The sequence below is a fragment of the Mangifera indica genome, chromosome 4, assembly GCF_011075055.1.
Source record: "Mangifera indica cultivar Alphonso chromosome 4, CATAS_Mindica_2.1, whole genome shotgun sequence".
NCBI classification, from domain to species: domain Eukaryota; kingdom Viridiplantae; phylum Streptophyta; class Magnoliopsida; order Sapindales; family Anacardiaceae; genus Mangifera; species Mangifera indica.
The window spans coordinates 656075-674050 of NC_058140.1; the positions used below are offsets into that span (position 1 = coordinate 656075).

Genomic DNA, 17976 nt, shown 5'->3' on the forward strand with positions numbered 1-17976 from the left:
TAAAAAATTTAGTAACAATTTAAAAATAGGTAAGTATTTAGGATTTTAATCTAACACGAATGTGTTTTCAAGGTTAAGATAAAACTTGGGTGAGAAATAGTTTTTTGCCCTATTTTAAAATCATTTACGTAAATATAACATTGCCCATCAAAACTTATACATCACCTATTACTTAAAAATATTGAATTAGTAACAATTATACCTTTTAAGTATAATTAATTAACAAAAATTATCCTATGATCATACTATAAATCTCGTGCTATTAAAATTAGGAAGTGAAAATAAACAGCAGAGGGACAAATAAGTAAATATTCATTCACCTATCAAGTTAACGAAGTAAAAAATATGTGAAATCAATAAACTAAGTAATCGTACTCAGACTAATATGAACACTAAATAAAAAAAAATGATTTATCATAATTTATTGAGCAATACTATGTGTACCTATTTTAGGTACATAAATATATATACACTCATATATATCATTATATGATTGGTTATTGTTTTATTCTTAATTCAAAATCATCCAATCACATGATAACACATATAAATGTATACATATTTATGTACCTAAAGTGAGTATACATAGTTTTATTGTAATTTATTTCAAAACAAAGCTACATTTAGCATAGTTAATATTTTTTTAATATCTAATCATCTCTCTTTATAACGATAAATATATTTATTAATGAATTGATATATTCTCATTAGAGAATAGGCCCGGTCCCCTAACTAGATAATGAAATTCGTGTGTGTCACATATTATAAATGAAATTGTTACTTTTTCCAGTTAAATAGGAAATGGTAATCATCTTTCTGTCATTTCGGTGAGGCAATGAACATTTCTTCCATCTTTTGTAATTCTCCATGGACTGAGCCTAATTGGTACTGTGCTTTTGTTTCCGGAACAAAGTCTTTCTCTGCCTGGAAACACTGCCAGCTCTCTATGGGAGGTTCCAAGGAGAGGTGGATTATCCTGCTGACAAAATTACTCAAGACATGATGCAACACTCTAAATAAATCTCACATTAATAAAACATAAAAGATATTGAGTTTGTATGGACATTTTGCACCACTGGGGATGTAAATATTTAACTTGTGAACTCGTAAACTATTAAGACACTTGGGTTACAAAACTACATCTTGATAATGGGTCATTCTATTGTTTCGCGATATCAATTTGAAGTTGTTGACAGGATTCCAAGAGCACCCACCAAAGGAAAACAATACATGTGAAACCGGAAATAACATTGCAGAATTGTACAAAAACAAAATAACTATCCAGGAACTTTTTCACAAATAATTTGGGCTCTTCCAGAGCTTCCATTGAGCAACTGAAAAGACTAAAATAGCCAAATTCATTTAACAGTTGACAGGACAAACTGCTTCAGGAGTGAACACTGATCAGGTTTTGTTCAGGTTTTCAGCTTGAACAAGAATCTAGCAAAGTACGCAAATAAATTAACAAGGTAAATTTAAGGTAAGTGAAGCTGGAACTTCAACCATCTTGAACAACGGGAGACTTTATCTGAGTCAAATTAAGAAGCTTCAGAGACTACATTCTCAGTCATGGAAGGTGCTTGAAACCTCATTTATCATCTGAAGTTATTTGTGATCAATGGCAGAAATTGGCACTGCCTGGGAACCAGACTCTCTTTGGCCTTGGAAATTAAATGGAGAAGAAAACCTTGTAAAAAGATTCCAGGTTGATGTTTCAGCAGGTGCAGGCAACGTTTGTGGCCGAATTAGTGGCACCTGAACTAGAGGAAGCACAAGATTTCCAGGCAGAGACGCGAGAGGGAATCCTACAAGTAATGAAGGATGAAGGCTGGCCGAGGGAATCAATACCATCGAAACACTCGGAGCATAACACATCCCATATGTCATTCCCATTCTCATTCCTGTTCCTAATTCTTGCCTCATGGGCACAAATTGGGAAAGCTGTGAAACTTGTGAGCTTTGAATCCCACTTGGTGTCATGAATGAGGCTTGTAATATAGCTTCTCTTGCGGCTGACATAATCTGATGCATTTTACCAGGAAAAAAGTACAGCACAGTTGTTTCAGTAATGTGAGACAGTGGAATAGTTTCTTACTTCAACTTGAGACTTCAAGGTTTTAAGATAATTACAGCATCATCCAACACAGAAGCTCTATCTGACAGAAATTCAGAAAAAAAAAATAAAAAAATACTCAATAAAAATCAGAATAATTAACACGATATAAAACCAGGAATAATAGATAGAAAAAGGAACTCTGACCTTGTTACAATTGGGTAACAATTCCTGCAAAGTTCTTAACCTTCTGTTTATCCTGTCCCTTCTCCTCTGTTCACCAAAACATGCATATTGATTTTTTTTTTTTAAATGGAAAGATTAGAAAGAAGACACCATAGAAGTATATGAAGCTTTCCCAAGGGTAGATTCAATCTAAGGTGAAGTCATATTGCCCCATTCAAGCTGGTGCATAGTATCACCAAAGGGTCACTGACAGTGTTATCAGATCAACTCATATGAGCTGAGCCATAAATTTGATCCAAGTCAGTTTGGATTAGATCCATCCCTAAGCTGTTTTCCCAGTTTCTTACCCTCTCAGACATATTATGAACTTCAGCTGAACGGGTTCGTTTGGGGCAATTGTTTTGCTCTTTCTTCAGCTCTTCTGATGATGCATCTATAACCTGAACCAAGAAGAAAATAGTTTACAAGAAAATTGTCAATATGAAACTCTACCAGTCACTAGGTGAGTCTCAGGCCCCAAACCAATGAACTCACATCACTGTGGCACTTCCAAAGAACCATTTCTTAAGGTTTTTTGAACCAGTCCAACTTGTTTCGGCCTTATCATGTTCACGGGCAGTCTCCAGCTTAACTCCAAGGCTAATACTGCCGGTAGATGCTGCAGAACCTGAAATATTCGTTAAGCCCTCAAAAATATCAGGGAAATTATGCAATTCTGATGTAACGGTTTCCATTGAACGAGAAGTTTGAAGCCAAGAACTTGGCTGAGTGACAGTGACACAGGACTCATGAAAATCTAAGCTATTTTCATTTCTAGAAAACTGCCCGGCCACTTCACCTCACTAAAATTATTCCAAATGATTTCTCGCTGCTCATGTTAAAACCCAATTTCTGCACAACATACACTGACCGAAGAGGGAATTTAAAGCTGTGCAGTTCAGATGGTGGAGGTCCTTTTATATATATATCCATGGCCAAGAAGAAAAGGGGCAGTTTTTGAATAGACAAAGCAGCGGGAACCAACAGATTAACGAGTTGTGCAACGTTGGGAATTGAAGGAAAATTGTTGAGATTCACATTATTTGTTGAAAAAGTTTTGTGGACTTTCTTGTGGAAGAAGTTTAGTGGATTTTCTCTTCCCAAAGTCACTTACAGAGGTGAATTCAAGTCAAATCTAAATAAGGACTAAAGCAAGCTTGACTTAAATCTAAAAAATTCAAGTTGAGTTAGTAATGAGGTTGTTGTTTTGCCTGTGAAGCTCCAAGACACAACAAAGAAGAAGAAGGATTATTGAGCATAGATTGAAAAAAAAGGATTATGAAACAAAAAAATATTGTCAAAGAAGATGAATTTGTCAATAATTTTTTAACAATTTATTGGATTTGAGTTAGTTTGACGCAAACTCAAATTACGGTTATTCCAAATCTAATTTGGCTCATTCAAGCTTAACAATTATTCAAAACCAAATTAATTCAAATTAAATTTAACTCTCAACCCATAGTTAATTAAGTTTATAATATTCTATTTTAAGTTAAATCAAACCAAATACTTTTATTACTATTTTGGACTTTCTTCCTATTATTTATAGATTTAGGTACTACTAATAAGTGGTATCAAAACATTTAATAATTTTAAATTAAAATAAAATAATTTTTAATTATATAATTAAAAATTATTATTTAGGTATAAATTTATATTTATAATTTATATGCATAGTGGTACTCTCTAGAAAATGTGAATGCATGAATTGGTTTGTCTCTTTTTCTGAGCTGGATTTTGTTGACATCCATCTTCCAGAACGAGATACAGTCTTATCTCATGTCTATTTCGGATGGGTACAAATTGAAAATCCATCAGTACACGTGTACTTTGATGACTCATCTCCTTCCTCTTAGTTTTTGTAAGTTTATCATATTCCTTCTGAAATGTGAGGTTTGAATAGAATTAAACTAAATTGATTTTAAATTCATGCTAGTGATTTTATACAAATAATATGAACTGAAAAATAATATTACAAAGCTAATTAAGTGTTTGAATTTGAAGTCACTCTTACTTAGCGATTCCACCGTGAAAAATTTATATTAATTGAGATTAAAGATACATATATAACTATTTTAATAAAATGAGAAAATGTATGATTCGATAGACACGGATGTGATCCTGATATAGTAAAAAAATAATTACACTTTGATTGTGGTTATTGAAATTGCGGAAGTGATTGCAAAACAATAGCAAACTGGTATTAGATGTTAGGGAGATTTCAACATTGTGGTGGGTGGGGACCTCGTTTTCTATTTATAACATATGGATGAGATTGTGCATTATATAAATCTTTTTCTCAACTTGCAAGTTAGTGTAGCATTTCTTAGTCATTAATTGTCTTTACGAATATTGTATCCACAAGTTTGATTGACAAAGAGTTTTGATAACATAACATTATATAGTGTTGATATATCCTCAAAATGATCAGTTTTGGTGGCTAAAAAACAATGAAAAAATATGAAAAAGAAAATGAATCTTTGTGCAATGTTAATTGAATTTTTAGAGATGGATTGGAATTGAACTAATTTAGAGATCGATGTAAGTGTTGAAGTTTGCTTCTGGAATAATTCATTTTCTTCTTTCTTAACAATTTTTCTCCTTATCCACTTGAACTCGAATGAACCCTTGTTGGGATTTAGCTTAGCCCATAATCCACCCTATATTGTCCCCTCTATTCCACCAAAAACTAAAAGCACTTTCCTTAAATTGTGATTGGTGGCCAAATATAATCGAAGAAAATACCATCTTTCCTCTCAAGTCTTTTTATAGTATATCGAGAACACAACTTGTCCATATTTTCCACAGAAAAAGCTAAAGAGAATGAGGCAATGGAAAGAGATAACGATGATGATGGTAAGAGAGGAAGGAGGAGCTGTAGTGTTTCTCCTGTGGGCAGTTTTGGTGACTCTTTCTATAATTTCAGCTGTTGTTTTCTCTTGTGCTGGAGGTGCTTCCAAGGACAAAGCTTCTACTACAAATGCTGATGTTGCTTATGCCTCCAATTGTGCCGCCGGATGCGGCGCCGCCTGCGGTGCCTGAATTGAAACTCTGGTATTCACCTTGCTGTATAATTTAGTTATGGTCAATCAGGGCGGGCTGGCTGACTTGTCAAGAATGTGACAGTTTTAGTTACAGGTACAGTAAGGTTACCACTTTTATAATATTGTCAATGTTAGATTTTGACGGCTTCTTGTCAGTATCGAAATGTGTTTGGTTTTGGTGTAGTGAAAGTCAGAAGGAATATATCAGAGCCAAAGGATTATTATCTCTTATCTCTTTTTATTTTATTTATTTATTTATTTTTTATTATTGTCGGTGAGTTTCGTAGAAATAACAGTAATTCTTGCTTAAATTCGAATTAAACCCGAAACAAATAAGTCAAGACTGTTAATACAAGCAAGTTTAAAATAAAATTATTTTTAAATTAAATTCAAATATTAATTTTAAATTAACTCTTTTAAATTCAAATTAATCTTAAACTAAACTCTAAATCCTAAAATAATTTTTAAATCAAATTCAAACCTTAAGTAATTAACCTCAAGCCGATTTTAAATTAACTTTGTTCAATGAAAAGCAAACCATTTGAAAAGGGATAAACCCGAAAGCAAAGAGTTCTATTTCTTGTTCTTCACTGAAGAATTCCTCAAATTCAGTAACTTTTTCAGATTCAGTCAACCAGGAAACGAATGTTGCTGGGATTTTGCATGCATTTGCGATCCCCTGAAGTGAAAGATAAAATGACAATTAATTGACAGATCTCCAAGCAATCTGAAATTTCAAGTAATCAAGTAATCTACACGAATCGATCAAACTCAAGTGAAAATTACACATGCCAAAAACCGTCAACCTTGCCGAGTGACTGAATTATGGACATTCTGGAGTACGGTACAACTGTTTCAAGCATGGCGTTGGAAGCTCCTGGAACCGACATTAACCTGCCTAAAACTGATCAATTTGCTCTAAATAAATTAATAATTTAATATTAAAATTTGAGTGTTGTTACAGAGAGAGAGACCTGAGAGGCGCCGCCGGAGAGACAGAGTACGGCTAGCATGGGGCTCGCGTGTATAGCTTCCACAAGTGATAGAGTCGTCGGTCATTCTTCGTATCTCTTCACGCCGTCGTGTTCGATGCTCGATGATCCCTCGGCCTCAAGTTTGTTGTGTTAATGCAACGTCGTCGTTTCACTGAGATTTCTTTCAGGTGGGCCGGGTTGGGATTGCTTTGGGCTTCTGCTTTGAAGGTCTAAATTTAGAATACAAAATTCATAAAAGTGTAAACCATATCAATTTATACTTGATATATGAATGAACGGGTGGATACTTTCTGAGTATAAACAAACTTTTATATTATTATATGATTAAAAATAATTTTAATTTAAGTTAATTAAGCTCAAATCACAATTTAGTTTAAACAAATTAATTTTAAGTTAAAGTTTCAACTCAAGAGCTTAATACATTTGTTTATTTAATAATATTTTTTTATCTCAGTTAAGATATTGTTTAGTCCTTCAACGATATTGTTCATATCACTAATAGTCTTGCGATGATATTGTGTAACAATTCAAGCTCTAATTGGATATTTATAGATTCAATTTAAGTTTGAGTCAATCTTACACTTGATTAAGATCAAATCAAATCAAATCGTATATTTAATTGTATGATTTTAATTTAAAAGTAAAATAAATAATTATATCACTGAATCATACGATAATACTTCAGTTTTTATATCTCTGTTAATCCCAACTATTCTTACCCGTAAGATTACTCAAATTATATATGATTTTGGTGTCTTAATTTTTTGTATAAATGCCAAAGAAATTGTTGAAAATATATGAACCAACTGATGAACAGGTTAATTGGGCTTAAAAAAAGGTGATCCAATGCTAACCTTAGGAATACTAAATTGCCACACACCTTGACCAAATTTACCCACTTCTACTTAAATTCCAACAATAATTTTGTCAATTGCAAATATCAAATTGCCACCTATAAAAGGCACTTCTCAAAGCCACCATTCATGTTGGTACTTCTGAACTTTATGTAGTTAGTAATTAGTATTTTTAGACTTGAATCAAGTTTTGATTCGATTAAAAAGTCGATTTACAGATTGATCAGTTGGGCAAAACAATAATGTTAATATAATATAATTAAAATTTTAAAATAAGTATTAATCATGTTGGCTTAAGCATGATGTCATGCTAATGTCTATATAAATAGTCGAATCAATCTAACATACTATCTCAGTTAAACACAAATAAAAATCAATTAAAGATTAATTTGAATTTAAAAAAAAAAAAACAAAATCAAATTTAGTTCATGTTCAACAAGCTAATGTTTAAACTTGATTTGAATATATTTTATTTTGGATTCAATCTAATTTAGTTTAAACTCGAATATTCAGATCAATTAAACCTCACCTTATAGTGCTCAAATAAGCTATTTCAATTTGAGTTCAAAATTGTTTATATCTAATCCAGGGAAAGAGAAGGAATAGCTACTAGTCATAGTGGCACCCGTGACAGAGCTAGAGCCACAAAAACCCTCAATTTAATATCAAATCACCCAAATTGTACATTATATATAATTGCAAAATAGCATTTTTGTGACAAAATCAACAAATGAATCGATAAAATATAAGAAAAAAGGGAGGCCCTGTGGCCAAATATAGGGCAAGCTGACTTGGCAATCCTCTCAAAATCAGTCTGTTTTCCAACAAAAAGACTTTGTACAGGTCTTTCGTCATGCTTGTTTTGTGACACTACAGATGGGTAGACAAAAAGGCTGCCTTCTGTAAAGTAATTGTATTATTTTTCAGATGTAACGCTTTGTAAATTAGATCTCCAATTCAATTATAAGAGTGGGCTCCAAGTTGTGAAATTCTGGGTCAAAAATGCTTTAGATTCCAGGGACACTCCAGCCAGCTCTTCATGCCTTTTGTTTTACGTCTTTTCATTTGTTGCTGCCGACCCTTTTGAATATATAATCCGATGCAGTTTTCTTATTGACCTTTTAACCCAAAACAAGCATCGATAATCTCGATCAATATGAAATACTCATATATATCGAATATCTTTTTTGTGTTTTATCATTATAGGATTTGTTGGGAGGTCTTACACCTAATTTTAGGTTTAAAGTTACCTAATGCAGAGAAACCTTATGAAGAACTGTTTCAATTTTTTATGTATAGGGTTCTTGCCAATATTTGTGTTACTCAAGTCGACATTCTTGCTTCTTCTAAGGTAAACGGATGTCACTTAGCCAAGGTTACTTGGCTACATCGACAACTTCGTACCTTTTGAGCTAGTTGTTTACAAATGAATGTATAAATTGTATATATATTGGATCAAACATCGGAATCATACATATCATATTTTTACAAGTAGGATTTGATGCAACGCTTTTAGATCTAGATTGGGCCTTGAGCAAATCAAAAGGTCGGTTTGTGGGTTAATCAGTCTAACTAATTAAACAAAACGATAACATCAGTATAATATAATTAAAATTTTTAAATGAGTTTATTAATATATTTATTTGATAATGTTGAAGGATTGAAAAAAAAAACATATTTATCCTAAAAAATTTGAAGAAAATAATTAGGAGTGGATTTAAACCTAATTAATTTGGGTTTAAATCTGTATTTAGTTCAAATAAGCTAAACTCGGATTAAAGATTTAGTTCAATTTAAATTCAAGGATTTATTAGTGTCACCACACCGAAACTATTCTTCTATGAAGATTATGATCTTTCTTTCTGTTTTAATAACTCATGGTTTTCTTCTCTAATGTTCGTTGCTCACCAATCAGCTTGAACTCACAAAGCTTGAGATTGCACTTATGCAAACTTGATTTGGTATAAATCCACCCAAAAATAACGACAAGCCACCGCATCACCTTGGGAGCGGAAGTTAAACAAATATATATCTTAAATTATCAGATGGTGCTTACCTTTTTGCTAACCACTTGCACCAAAATGATAAACAATGGCCTAGATCATAGTGAACCGTTGCTCCTCCGCTTAGAGCTTTGCTCATACATATGTTCATGCCATGGAGTCATCATGTTCACAAATGATGAGACTAACATCCAACAATAATTTTGAAGTCAAAATTTATCCAACACCTTAACCTAGGTTTTAAATATCATTATTTACTTGTTGATCTGATTGAAAATCGATGTCAAATTAATTTTAAGTTATAATTAAAATATGTTTTAGTCGGAACGTGATTTAACTATTAAATCAAACTTGTTAAATTATTATATTAATGTCATAAGGCTTAAACTTGTTTTAAATTTTTAATTATGTCATAATAACAACACCGATCTATCCAACCAATCAAACCATTCAACATGCCATTTAATCAAGTAAACCTTCATTTTAGTTCAAAAACGTTAGATTTATTATTATTAAAAATTTATACTATTACGGGTTTTTAAAGTATTATGATAACAATATTTAATAGTGTATATCGAACTATTACTTTTTTCTATTAAATTGATTAAACTTTATATTTTTATTAAATAGAATAAACTTTTAGATTTTTTTATTAAGAGAACTAGATTTAAAATTTTTCTTATAAAAATTATTAAAAATTTAGTATTTTTTATTGATGATATCGAATAAACAAAATTAAAATTATTTGTTTTGTTATATTTTTAAAACCAATTGATTAATATAGTATTTTTTTAATAGAAAATAACGAAATTTTAATATATTTAATAAAAATATAAAAATTTAATATCTTTAAAATGAAATTTTGATTCCATAATTAAAAAAATAATTGATAAGTTGATACCTTCATATATTATTTTCTTTAAGTAATGATATATATATTTTTTGATATACAAATATATACACATATAAATATATTCTCATATGATTAGATGTTATTTTATCTTCTAATCACATAAATACATATTTATATATCAAAATTATGTATTCCTAGTTTTATTGATTATCTCTAAAATATTTGAAAATATATTATTATTATTTAATTTATATTTAATATAATACATCTATTATTCAATTAAAAATAGGGTTAATGCATTTAACGATTAATTTTATTAAAATTTTTGATATTTCAATTAATTATAAAGAAAAAAACCTAAATCCCAAAAATAAATAAATATATAAAAACAAGCTGTTCATAAAACTGTGCTCAGAAAGTTGACCGAAAACTTCGAGAAACTAGAAAGACAAAGAGAACAGTTGAACTTGCCATTACGGGAACAGAACCCGGGGCTATTAAAATTGATTAATTACCCTCAACTTCTTTTATTTCCATGTTTCCCCAAAATTTTCTACATTTTACAAAAGCATCCGTCAAAAAGTGAATCCTCTAATTTGTGTACATAAAACGATAAAAAACTTAGGTGGGGCCCACTCTGACAAACGGCCATTTCTTTCTATCTCTGGTTCACATGTTGATTTAGCGTTAAATTATCGCCGTGTTAATTTCTCATATCGCGAGAATTACAATGATTGTTTCGGGTGAGTAATGGAAGTTATTCTGAGGCAGCTGGGCTGGTGCTTCTTTGTTTATCCGCGCTTCTTACAAAAGCACTTCTATAAGAAGTACTTTTTATGCGGGTTGGATTAATGAGAATTAATTTACCGCGAAAGATTCTTTTGCATGCGTTTCATAATCATTTTTATTCCTCTATTAAATAATAAATAAATATTCACAAAAAATATTATAATTTATTATTTAATATATTTAAAAATAATTTTATAAAATAATTGCCAAAGTATTTTCCATTAATACATTTTGGATGATTAGAAGTCATGTTATATGCGTACGTATTATTGATTTCTATGTGAACATTTGGATATCGATTTTTATTTTTATATATATGATAATTATATTGTTCGTATTCAAAATTTAATTTCAATTGTCCAATATATGTTGAGATTTCGTATAGGTGTCGATTATCCTTTTTTGGGTATTTAAGCCCACCCTCCTTAACGAGCAAATTGATCTGATAATTCTCTGTTTGGGCACTAATTTTTCAATTGCTTCTAACTGTTCAAGCCCTTTGTTACTTTGTTATTTTCGACAACTTGTACTGTTTGTTTTTCTACTTTCTCTTGTAGGTTCGTTCATTGCCACACACTTCATCTCAGTACGTGAGGAAATTTAAGACCATTAGTTGAAGGGAAGCTTCAACAACTCAAGTGAGATACTTGGGACTTCATATGTAAGCTTAACTGGGTTGTTAGGAGTTGTGAAATTATTCTCTGTAAACATAAGATGTTTAATTTGTGTGCTTAATTTCAGCTTTGTAATTGATAATTGGCTGTTTGCTTGTGATAGGTTAACCGCAAAAATTTAAAAATATATACAATTTTGAGTTTTGTGCAGCTTAACGCACAAAAATATATTAGTTAGTTCGTAAAAAGATTTACAAAGACACAATATAAGAGGCTAAGTGTTATACCCCGAGCCGTACTATTAAGATAGGCCTTGACACGATATAACTTGACTCATGGTTACGTAAGTTAATATATTATCTAATTATATATTATTATGTAATTAAGTATTATTTTATTTTTAATATAATATTATCTAATTATATAGTAATATATAATCATTTATACATAAATATATATCTATTTTGAGTACACAAATAAATATATATTTATATGTGTTATCGTGTAATTGAATATTATTTATTTTTAATTTAAAATTATTTAATTATATAATAATATAAATAAAATATATATAGTTATTTATATGATTAAAATAGATAAGTATTATTTTATTGTATCTTAATTCTAACAATGCTCTTTATTGGTATGAGAATCATAATAGTAATTACCCAATTTAGAATGAGCTAATTAAGGGGAACTTCATTGACTTTGATTACACGTGTAAAACATCGATGGAAAACCGTATAGGGACCCACTACAATAAGAGAGCGTTAGGACCACTAGATTATCCTGATGAAAAAAGAAGTTAAAGGTCAAAATTTTCGGTGTTGGTCTGATCAACGGCAGTCAAGGTTCCATCAATGGATATTTCTACATGGGTTTAATATAATATCATGATTTGGGACACAAAATGACCATAATCATCACGTTGTCCCCTTAACGGTTCATAGCCAATTTGGACTAATCATCACAGTCCAGATCTTCCTGCTCTATCTTTCTTCCAATACTAGCCGTCCGATCACTCCCCGAAAGTCTCCAAGGCTCCTCCACTATAAAGATTGAGGCTCCAGCACCTACTCTTCGTTCGTTCAAGCGGACTAAAATGTCTCGTTCGGATGACAAGATAAATAATTTATTATTAAGATAAATAATATTATTAAAAAATATTTAAAGTGTTTAAATTTTAAAAATATTGTGAATATCTTTTTTTGAATAGACTAAAACTTAAATAAAAAATAATTTTTTTAACGTTTAAATTTATTAAAATTTGAACTCAACACTTCATTAACTTACATAATATGTTACAAATAGATAAAACTAATTTTATTTTTATATAAATATAATTTGGTTTTATTTTAATATTTTAAACAGTATTTACCAAAAAAAATTGTTTGAACAGTAACCAATTCACTGCCGATTAACCGGCACCGATGTCGTTACTTTTCAATCGGAAAACATGATTAAGAGGGTGAAAACATTGTGTAGGCAATAAGGACGCACACATGGGATCATCATCTCTACTCTATTCATCAAAGTATCACGAGAAATTGAAAGTTATGGAAATTGAAGAGAAATTGAGTTTCATTGTTGTTCATGTATGGATTGTCTCACCAACTTTCTTCTTTAATCTGTTACCTCACTTTCTTTGATTCAATTATCAATCTTCCCAATGCCTTTGCTTTGCTTTGCTTTGTTACCTTAACCTTTACCCTCTTCAAGACTCTCTCTTCAGTCTTTTCTACATCACTTCACACCTTTCACACACAGTCTGTCCACTTTCCCATCTCTTTCTCTCACTTTCAGTTCAGCTCTCTGCTCCTGTCACTATTCATTGCTTCAAACAAAGGTGAGTTTTTATCCCCGTAAGCTCCTCCACATTTGATTTTAAAGGTCACTTTGTTGTTGTTGTAAAGATGTTGTGTGCTTTTGTTGTGTTGGTGCTTGTTCTCTGCAACTTCAATGGTTTTGTTGAGTCTTTGAATAGTGAAGGCTATGCTCTTTTGTCATTTAAGCAGTCCATTTATGAGGACCCAGAAGGGTCTTTGAGTAACTGGAACTCTTCTGATGAAAACCCTTGTTCATGGAATGGGGTTACATGCAAGGAGCAAATGGTGGTCTCTGTTAGCATTCCAAAGAAGAAGCTTTATGGCTTTCTTCCTTCTTCTTTAGGCTCTCTTTCTGATCTTCGCCATGTTAATTTAAGGAATAATAAGTTTTTTGGAAGTGTTCCTACTGAGCTCCTTGAAGCTCAGGGGCTACAAAGTTTGGTCCTTTATGGGAATTCTTTCTCTGGGCCTTTGCCAAATGAGATTGGCAAGCTTAAGTACCTTCAAACTTTAGATTTATCACAGAACTTCTTTAATGGGTCATTGCCTACGTCAATTGTGCAATGCAAGAGATTGAAAACCCTTGATCTCAGTCAAAATAATTTTACTGGTCCTTTGCCAGATGAATTTGGTACTGGCTTGGTTTCACTTGAAAAACTTGATCTCTCATTCAATAACTTCAATGGTTCAATCCCTAGCAACATGGGGAATTTGTCGAGTTTGCAAGGAACTGTTGATTTGTCCCATAATTTATTCAGTGGTTCAATTCCAGCTAGTTTAGGAAATCTTCCCGAGAAGGTTTATATTGATCTAACTTATAACAATTTGAGTGGACCAATACCCCAAAGTGGTGCTCTAATGAATAGAGGACCAACAGCATTTATCGGGAATCCGGGTCTCTGTGGAACGCCATTGAAGAACCCATGTTCTGATGCCTCAAGTGCAAATTCACCATCCTCATATCCATTTTTTCCTAACAATAACCCTCCTGACAATGTGGATGATGATGGTGGAAAGATTGGGAAAGGAAAAGGGCTAAGTAAGAGTGCTATAGTTGCTATAATAGTGAGTGATGTAATTGGAATTTGCCTTGTTGGGCTGTTGTTCTCGTATTGTTATTCGAGGGTTTGTGGCCATGGCAAGGGTAAAGATGAAATTAGTTATGGTTTTGAGAAGGGAAAGAAGGGAAGGAAAGAGTGTTGTTGCTTTAGGAAAGATGAATCTGAGACGCTATCAGAGAATGTTGAGCAGTATGATCTTGTGCCACTCGATACACAGGTGGCTTTCGATTTGGATGAACTGCTTAAGGCCTCAGCTTTTGTTCTTGGAAAGAGTGGAATCGGGATTGTCTACAAAGTTGTTCTTGAAGATGGGCTAACCTTAGCTGTGAGAAGATTGGGTGAAGGCGGGTCTCAAAGGTTCAAGGAATTCCAGACGGAAGTTGAAGCAATTGGAAAGCTAAGGCATCCTAATATTGTAACCCTCAGAGCTTATTACTGGTCAGTTGACGAGAAACTCCTCATCTACGATTACATACCCAACGGAAGCCTTGGCGCTGCACTTCACGGTATGCTTATTAAAACCCTCTTGCAAGTACTGTTTCTGATAGATAATTTGGTTTCTTCGGAGAGGTTTGTGTTGCTGTTATATGCATTAGTCAGTTTGATTTGTATCAATTTTTTCTTTATATAACAGGGAAGCCAGGAATTGTACCGTTCACACCGTTATCTTGGTCAGTTCGGTTGAGAATAATAAAAGGGATTGTAAAAGGCTTGGTTTATCTTCATGAATTTAGTCCCAAAAAGTATGTCCATGGCGATTTGAAGCCAAGTAATATTCTGCTTGGACAGGACATGGAACCACACATATCTGACTTTGGACTTGGACGCCTTGCTAATATTGCTGGTGGGTCACCAACCCTACAATCTAATCGAATTCCTGCAGAGAAACCTCAAGAAAGGCAGTCAAGGAGTGTATCTTCGGAAGTTACTACAACCAATTCGTCAAGTAACCTGGGGTCTTATTATCAGGCCCCAGAAGCACTCAAAGTGGTGAAGCCATCACAGAAATGGGATATCTACTCCTTTGGGGTGATCTTACTAGAAATGATTACTGGAAGAACACCAGTTGTCCATGTGGGATCTTCTGAAATGGATCTTGTACACTGGATTCAGCTCTGCATTGAAGAGCAAAAGCCACTCGCGGATGTTTTAGACCCATATTTAGCACCTGATGCTGAACGGGAAGAAGAGATTATTGCGGTTCTAAAGATTGCAATGGCTTGTGTACATAGCAGCCCTGAAAGGAGACCTACAATGCGGCATATCTCCGATGCTTTGGACAGATTGGTTATTTCCAGTGACTAAAAATCTCTTAAAGCAAAGAATCCTGAGCCTCGGTGATTCATGAACTAATCTTAGATACACGGAAACAGAATAGAGGCATTGCGAGCGAGAGATTGATGAATGAATGGTTGTACTACAACTGAACATGTCTAGCATATTATGCAAGATGTTTATGAAAGAAATGTGTTCATCTTTTTTTTTTTTTTTTGTGGTAGATAAATGTGTTCATCTTTTTATTATTTGATGTAGAATTTTCTTCTTTATTATTAAATATGAGCTAGATGAATGTAGGCCTGCCATAAGAGCTTGCCATGAGAGATTCCAACTGCTCTAGCATATATATGTGAAGAGGAGTTGTCTTCTTCTTCTTGCTCTTATTGCAGACCTTTTGTTTTGCTTGGGCAAAGAAGTTCCTATATGTTTGTTTGTTTCTTGCATTCTTTCTTCAACGTTCATTCACCAAATGGATGAAACAAGCCATTTTCTAGTCACATGATTGAAGAAGTTCTATTTTTCACTTCATGGATTTGACCTTTCAACCAATTTCCTGATAAAACTCAAATTGTGTTTTGCTTCAATGAGAGACTTATTACGATTTAGAATGATAACACTCCCTTTCTCAACTGTGGAGCAACTTAACCTTGAATTTATGTTTGACTCAAATGAGTTGAATTCAAATTGAAATTTTAATTCAATTCGAGTTTGGAGGCTTGTGGATGATTCTTAATAGAGTTTTTTTTTTTTGGTAATTTTTCTTTTCTCACCTTTTCTGATAACATATCATCCTTTTTAGTGTCACTATTATTATTTAAGTCAATTTGAGCTCATTGTTTCAAATAGGGTTGTAATCGATTCGAGCTAAATAGTATTGGACTCGAGTTTGGCATGAATGAATATATGTCAAACTTGAGCTTGAAACTTGGAGTCTTAAGCTTTAGATAGAAACGGTTGCTTGAACTCAGTTCAAACAATTATAATTAAACCTTATAACTTAATTTATATTTATTAATTATCCTTTATATTTGAAGTGAATATATAAATTATATAGGTATAAAGGTAAGATTTTAAATTTTTAGGGATGTCTACCACAAGCTCACCATGTCAACAACAACAAGCTTGAGGTTGGCTCGACAATAATAAAGCAGAATTGCAAGTCGTTCAACTAGTTTTCAACCCTAGTTCTAGATTAGAATTGAATTTGAATTAGTCGTAGTGATGACATTTGAGGATAAATATATCTCAAACTTATCTTTTTTCTGATTTTTTCTCTCTCTTATATGCCCCTTAACCTTTAAATATTGAATTACCACTTAAAATTTTGAATTATCACAAATATGTCTTGACAATAAATAAATATTTTATTTATTTTCTATCAAATGAGAAGAGGAAAGAGAGAAAATTTTTCTTATAAGGAAGAGACAAGAATTTCCTATCCTCCTCTAAAGGGATAGCGTTAAGATGAAGAAATATTTCACTCAAGGGGACAAGTATGGGGATTAGGGTATTGACCCCTCCATACCCCGTTGTCATCCATGTCTAATTTTCATTAGGTTTGCTTCAAATAGATTTGAATATATGAATAATTCAAATATTGACTGTCGCACTACCGTCCAAATGATAAGGAGATGGAATATTATATACAGAGAGAACATTTTGTATTAAGTTAATTAAGAGAGGTTATGGTTTTATCATTATTGTAATTATTAATGAACCGTGAGTGATGGCTTGATTCACATATTCAATCCCCTGTCATGGCCGTGAGCTTTCTTCCACTCACCATACAATTTTCTATCTAGTCTTTGTCCTTCTCCTAGTTACGCTGTCTTCCTGTTACTTTCGCGAAGCTTTTGTCCCCCATCGAACCAAACCTCTCTTTATTCTCCGTGCATCTTCGCTACCTCACTATTTCCACGTTGAAAGCACCTTAGTTTCAATAAAGTAACATTCATCCCTCTTCATGTTATATTCGAACCAATTCGAACATTTAAGTTTGAGATTGTTTATGTCAAATCTAAAATTAAATTATTTTTTAATTAAGTTTAAATATCGACTCTCTAATCTTACACAGATTCTTCTAATCAGTTATAATTTCAAATCCTGGGTATATTTATTTGATTGTGTCCGAAATCGATTGTTTCAAATTGAAACTATATTCGATAACTTAATTCGTATTTAACTCATTTTCTCTCCATAGTTTCCAACCGATTGGCTAAAGAAACTGCGTAAATTGAGGGCAATGGAATCCACAGATCAAAGGGCACAATTATTCTTAGCTGTTAATTTGGGTATAATTATTAATACATTTGTCGTTTTCTTGACTTTTAACAAAATTATTAAAAGAAATTCTTGGCTGAATTTATTTGGTCAAGAACTCA

General features: G+C 32.3%; 2 protein-coding genes and 1 long non-coding RNA gene across 5 annotated transcripts; 1 reads left to right on the top strand and 2 right to left on the bottom strand.

The window, feature by feature from the left end:
* Positions 1-1147: 1147 nt before the first annotated feature.
* LOC123213448 lies at positions 1148-3630 on the bottom strand. The gene is made up of 2 exons (XR_006501703.1): positions 2261-3630; positions 1148-2156 (listed from the first exon to the last, which is right to left on the bottom strand). It is a non-coding gene; the product is annotated as an uncharacterized LOC123213448 (long non-coding RNA).
* Positions 3631-5766: 2136 nt separating this feature from the next.
* Positions 5767-6591, bottom strand: LOC123215098. 3 transcript variants are annotated; one of them, XM_044635158.1, is made up of 3 exons: positions 6297-6591; positions 6129-6199; positions 5767-6001 (listed from the first exon to the last, which is right to left on the bottom strand). In XM_044635158.1, the coding sequence occupies exons 1-3, from the start codon at positions 6379-6381 to the stop codon at positions 5819-5821; spliced, it is 339 nt and encodes a 112-aa protein (XP_044491093.1). In that variant the 5' UTR covers positions 6382-6591; the 3' UTR covers positions 5767-5818. The 3 variants fall into 3 exon arrangements, 1 of the variants encoding a protein (XP_044491093.1); XR_006501950.1 differs by having other exon boundaries at positions 6129-6216; XR_006501949.1 differs by lacking the exon at positions 5767-6001 and having other exon boundaries at positions 6008-6216.
* A 6463-nt stretch (positions 6592-13054) lies between these two features.
* Positions 13055-16019, top strand: LOC123212872 (receptor protein kinase-like protein ZAR1). The gene is made up of 2 exons (XM_044632100.1): positions 13055-14823; positions 14952-16019. The coding sequence occupies exons 1-2, from the start codon at positions 13344-13346 to the stop codon at positions 15620-15622; spliced, it is 2151 nt and encodes a 716-aa protein (XP_044488035.1). The 5' UTR covers positions 13055-13343; the 3' UTR covers positions 15623-16019.
* The last annotated feature ends 1957 nt before the right edge of the window (positions 16020-17976 follow it).

What these genes read in the sequence shown, in the direction of transcription:
- LOC123212872 (XM_044632100.1), top strand. Translation starts at nt 13,344, where the DNA reads ATGTTGTGTGCTTTTGTTGTGTTGGTGCTTGTTCTCTGCAACTTCAAT. An exon ending in CCTTGGCGCTGCACTTCACG is followed by an intron (nt 14,824 to 14,951) that starts GTATGCTTATTA and finishes TTTATATAACAG; the next exon opens with GGAAGCCAGGAATTGTACCG.
- LOC123215098 (XM_044635158.1), bottom strand. Translation starts at nt 6,381, where the DNA reads ATGACCGACGACTCTATCACTTGTGGAAGCTATACACGCGAGCCCCAT. An exon ending in TCTCCGGCGGCGCCTCTCAG is followed by an intron (nt 6,200 to 6,296) that starts GTCTCTCTCTCT and finishes TGTCGGTTCCAG; the next exon opens with GAGCTTCCAACGCCATGCTT. An exon ending in TAATTCAGTCACTCGGCAAG is followed by an intron (nt 6,002 to 6,128) that starts GTTGACGGTTTT and finishes CTTTCACTTCAG; the next exon opens with GGGATCGCAAATGCATGCAA.